General features: G+C 45.6%; 1 protein-coding gene across 1 annotated transcript in view; it reads left to right on the top strand.

The window, feature by feature from the left end:
• LOC107121471 (mucin-6-like) overlaps positions 1–3688 on the top strand; it is a gene marked incomplete at its 3' end in the record, with an annotated part of 37628 nt that extends 33940 nt beyond the window's left edge. The window contains exons 15-16 of the mRNA XM_015424380.1: positions 1391–1523; positions 3439–3688. Coding sequence (XP_015279866.1) covers positions 1391–1523; positions 3439–3688 — 383 coding nt within the window. The remainder of the gene's footprint in view (positions 1–1390; positions 1524–3438) is intronic.
• Between the last annotated feature and the right edge of the window lie 1778 nt (positions 3689–5466).

Raw genomic sequence — 5466 nt, 5'->3', positions numbered from 1 at the left:
TAAGCTGTGGAGTCTTGTGAGCAAAATTTCTACTTTGTGAGCCACTGGCATTAAAGCTGTGAGCGAGTGATTTGGCTACTGCATCAGTTAGTTTGCCTCTGGAGCCCTCCTTCCTGAGTGAAGAGAAAAATATGTGAGCCAGAGGCTTAAAAGCTGTGAGCTAGCTCACACTAACTCAGCTTAGAGGGAACACTCCTGGTAACTGGAATGTGAATAGCTACATATTTTGTACTTCATCTATTACCAAACAGCTTTCCTTTTTGGCACTCTGGTACTAGGTCTTCACTGATGTGCTTGTTGTTGCTTTTCTCTCAACAAACCAGTTACTGAAAATAGATAAAATTGTGTTGAACTTCTATCCTTTTTACCTGACATGGGTGGTTTGCTTGTTTCCCCCCACATGTGCCATCAGATAGGCTCGCCAGCTCTGAGTTGGCAATACCTTGGAGATTTTGGGGGTGGAGCCTGAGTGGTGGGTTTAGATTCAGAGGAATTAGCTGTGTTAGTCTGTTGCTGCAAAATAGTCCAAGAGTTCAAATAGCACCTTTAAGACTAACAAATAGCACCTTTAAGACTAACCTTTAAGACTAAGACTAACTGAGTGGTGGGTGTGGCCTTATGACACACTTCCGGTGATGGCAGGGGGTGTGGCATATGCTAATGAGTTATGCTAATGAGTTCCCCTAGCTCTTTTTCTACGAAACGACCCCTGCCTGCCACAAATGTTGTTAGTCTTTAAGGTGCTCCTGGACTCTTGCTCTTTTCTACTGCTGCAGGCAGACTAACAGGGCGATCCATCTAGATTTGTCAAAGAGAGTTGCCAACTACGGCTTGGGAGATTCCTGGAGATATGGGGTGGTTCCCAGGGAGGTCAGAGTTTGGGAAAGGGTGGGAACTCAGCAGAGATGTGATACCAAGGAGTCCACCCTCTAAAGCTGAAATTCCCTTAGGGGAATTGATGCCGGTTGTCCGAAGAGCAGCTGTAGTCCAGAGACCTCCAGGCCCCAACTTGAATTTCATAGCTGTAATCAAGAACCCTTCTAAGTAGCTCACGATTTTCTTGAAAACATTGAATGGCAGGCTGGCTGAAAGACACAGCTTTGGAATGTACTCAGGACAACTGTCTTTATTACAGCAGCAAGCCAGTTCACTTGACACACAACATTTTCATCACCCTTAAGTATTAAGCTTTGAATAAGCCATCATAGTTCTAACACCAAAGCCAGAGCCTTTGTATAATACAAAACCCAACACTTTTAAATGGAGTCAGTTTGACATATTGAATTCATCTGTGTTGTCCAGTGTTGTTTGATCACGTGATAGTCACATGTGAACTAGTTCAAGCAAACTAGTAATCAAAGTTCGTAAGAGAATATTTGCTTGTTTTCAGAGATGTGTATACCAAGCCTGTAACTATGAGGAGACCTTTCCTTATATTTGCTCTGCCCTGGGATCGTATGCACGTGTGTGTGCTTCCATGGGACTGATTCTTGGGAACTGGCGGAGCAGCATAGACAACTGCAGTAAGTAGTCCTCAATGACTTTTAAATATACAAAACAGGATATGCTAACTGTACCTACCTAAGCACAGATGGACATTCAGTTTTGACGATCAAAGCCAATTTCCATTGCTCAGTAAAACTTACACACATGCACATGGTCTAGTGTAAAGAGTAGTAGAACTTGTTAAGTATGAGACTTCAGTCAGCTCTTAACAAGTGATTTCAGTTTTATTAGAACACTAGAAACAAGAAACAGAGCAGGGAGCTCTCTTTTAAACTTTCTGGGCTTGTATAACCACGCCCCCTAGTGGGTTAATAACCAATCATAACTCTCGCATAAAGGCCAATGATTGTTGTTCCCTCCAGAGTTTGAGGTGTGGAATGGACTGAAGTCCAATCAGCTTCCATATGCAAAAGACCAGGTTGTCGCAGCAGTTGTGGTGTGGGTGGGACCCGGGCTTTGCCTTCTGATTGGTGGCGATATATGCTGAGGAGCAGTGCCATCAGCCATACACTAAGGGAGTGCATTTTAGAATTAGAACTTTGGCACCCACTATTCAATTATATATAATAAGGAGAGATGACAAACAACAAGAAACAGAGCAGGGAGCTCTCTTTTAAACTTTCTGGGCTTGTATAACCACGCCCCCTAGTGGGTTAATAACCAATCATAACTCTCGCATAAAGGCCAATGATTGTTGTTCCCTCCACAACCTTTCCTAGGCTCTGATGGGTCTACTGAGCAAAGTAGCCAGTTGGAATGTGCAGTTTACGATACCAGCCCTCAGGGAGTCCTGGTTGAAACTTGTTATTTTTCTTATCCCAGAAGGAAGGGTGTAATCTCATATTTATAAATTGAGATTGTTTTGCAGTTTGCTTTTTCAACCTAACGGGCTTGCAAAGTGGCTTACAAACAGTGTAAGCTATAAAATATAACATCTCACATTCAAAACTCTAAAACATCAGAATAATAAAGTAAACAATTACATGCCAGCCAAAAAGAACAGAAGCCCACTATTTTAAACCAATTCCATAGGCCTGCAGAAGCAAACAGTGCTCACCTGTTTCTCAAATGATAGCAATATAGGAGCAAGATGAAAGTTCTGTGACACAGGAGCCACCACAAAAAGGCCCTGCCCTTGTCTTGTTTGGTCACCCACCATACTTCTAATGGTGGGTTACATGGAACAGGGGGCGCAGAGAGGCTGTGTTTGTATAGATGGTAACTTTCCTGTAAGTGCACTGCTCCCGAATTTCATTACTCTCCTGAGGCGATTGCTCAACTATGAATTCTGTGAAAATGAGTGACTGTCAGAACCACTGCAGAGTTGAGCAAGTTTCATTGTCAGAGGCAGGGCTTTTTTTGTAGAAACAGCCCAGCAGAAACTCATTAGCATAATAGGCCACACCCAACATCAGATACTCATTAGCATATTAGGCCACACCCCTGACAGCACAACTCATTAGAATATTAGGTCACACCCCCATGCCTTTCCTTGGCTTGCCCGGGCACCCCGCGGCTGCGGGGAGCCCGGGCTAGCCAGCCCTTGGACATGCCTCCCCAATCCTTCCAGGCCCCCGCCTCAGAGTCACTGGGGGGGTCGCTCTCCAGGCCTTCCCTCTGTAGCCACGCACACAGAGGTTTTGGCTGTACTGGGCGTGGCCAGCTCTGAAGCCAGCCAGAGCTCCATTCCTGTGCGTTCCTGCCCCAAAATAGCCCTGGTCAGAGGACTTTCTGGAGCTCTTCTGACTACTGCACCATCAATAGTCTACCTGGAGGTAGAGCAATAAGAGTTGAGTTCCTATATAGACTTCACCGAACGGCCTGAAATTTATTAATCTCCTGCATGAAAAATATAGCACAGTAGAATGTGCCAAGAGGCAGTGGATCGTTTCTAACCAGCAAAATCTACTTATGTTTTTCTCCCATATACAGCTATCTCTTGTACTGGAAATCAAACATTCAGCTATAGCACTCAGTCCTGTGACAGGACATGCCTGTCTCTCTCCAGCCGAGATTTAGAATGCCACTCCACTGACATCCCTATAGATGGCTGCAATTGTCCAAAAGGGACCTACCTGAACTACAAAAATGAATGTGTCCGTAAATCCCAGTGCCCTTGCTACTTGGAAGACAGACAGATCATTGAGGCTGATCAGTCAGTCGTAATTGGTGGAATTACGTGGTAAGCATCTGTTACCAGAGCCAGTTTGGTGTAGTGTTACCAGAGGCAGTTTGGTGTAGTGGTTAAGTGCGCTGAGTCTAATCTGGGAGAACCAGGTTTGATTCACTTGCACCTGCTGATGTGAACCAGGTTTGATTCACTTGCACCTGCTGATGTGACCTTGGGTCAGTCACAAGCTCTGGCACAGCTGTTCTTGAAAAAGAGCCGTTTCTGTCAAGAGCTCTCTCAGCCCCACCTACCTCACAGGGTGTCTGTTGTGGGGAGGGGAAGGGAAAGGAGTTTGTAAGCCACTCTGAGACTCCCTTGGGTAGTGAAGGGTGGGGTATAAATCCAATCTCTTCTTCTTCTTCTACCTCACAGGGTGTCTGTTGTGGGGAGGGGAAGGGAAAGGAGTTTGTAAGCCGCTCTGAGACTCCTTCGGGTAGTGAAGGGTGGGGTATAAATCCAATCTCTTCTTCTTCTTTTACCTCACAGGGTGTCTGTTGTGAGGAGGGGAAAGGAAAGGAGTTTGTAAGCCACTCTGAGACTCCATTGGGTAGTGAAGGGCAGGGTATAAATCCAATCTCTTCTTCTTCTACTACTACTACTACTACTACTAAACTAATTGTAGCACAGGTTGTATCTTCATACTGGAGTTTCCTTTTTTTAGAACAGAATTTAAATTCTTAATTCTTAAACATTGGAAATGTGAAAGAAAAAAGGAATACTCTTTCTAGCTCTTGCAGGAAAAAGAAAAAAAAAACATGGTGGATCTGTTTCCTGTGGAAATATGCCTTCGGGTTTTTTGTTTTTTTTAATGTCAGGCATCCTTTGAGGGAGTTAAAGTACAGTCCTAGCAGTGCTTGCGTAAAACTATGAAGCAGTGGGAGAGTGTGAAGGTTGGTGTGGTAGGAATGGGTACTAATATATTTTTGGTGCCCAGCCCAGTGCCACTATCCTTACAAGGGTAGCATGTATTGATTCTGGGATTAATTGAGGAGAACTGTCCACACCGTATCAGAATGCCGCTAACTGCGAGGCTACTTTGGACTTTAAAAACTGTTACATCCCCCTTAGGTTTCCCAACCTTTTAAACACTTCGGTAGAGCCTTTTAAAAATTTGCAGGACCTCTGCCTGCTCCCTAGCTTACAAATAACCCTGTAAATCCATGAATGAGAACCACAAAACAGTATGTGCCACACTATGTCATTGCACTGAACATTTCCATTTTTAAAGTGACAGGAAACAGAGCAATATCTCTGACCTGTGTAAGGAAACTCTAAATCTTATCTACTCGAAACGTCAAACAGCTCTTATTTCCTCGGCTCCTCCCCCTCCTTCTCCCTCTGAAGGCTCCAGGGGCCCTGATTGGCTGTTGCTGGCTTTCTCTCTAAAACACCAAAGTATAAAGGAGATTAGCAGATGGACTTGTTTCTGTCCATCACAGAGAGAAGGAATGCTAGTTAGTGGAACAGCATCATATGAAAACAAGGAGGGGGACCCGCGATACTCGTGGGGAGGGGAGACGCTCCACAGGAGGAGAAGGAAGCAGCCGCAGGTGAGCCTTCTCACCTGCCCCCCATCCCCAGCACCCACTGCGAGGCCAGCACATCTCCAAGCCTTTTCCCTCCTCCCCCCCAGCACCGGCGCGAGGCCTGAACTCGGGCTGCCAAGCTTTCTCCCTCCCCCTTTCCCTAGCGGCAGTGGTGAGGTCCGCCCAGCCTGCCAAACTTTTTTCCCCCTCCCCCCCAGCAGCAGCAGTTGCAAAGCCTGAGCTTGGCCCGCCAAACTTTCTCCC

Source organism: Gekko japonicus, unplaced genomic scaffold (assembly GCF_001447785.1).
Source record: "Gekko japonicus isolate JY-2015 unplaced genomic scaffold, Gekko_japonicus_V1.1 scaffold5836, whole genome shotgun sequence".
In the NCBI taxonomy this organism is placed as follows: Eukaryota; Metazoa; Chordata; class Lepidosauria; order Squamata; family Gekkonidae; genus Gekko; species Gekko japonicus.
This window is presented reverse-complemented; position numbering and strand designations above follow the sequence as displayed.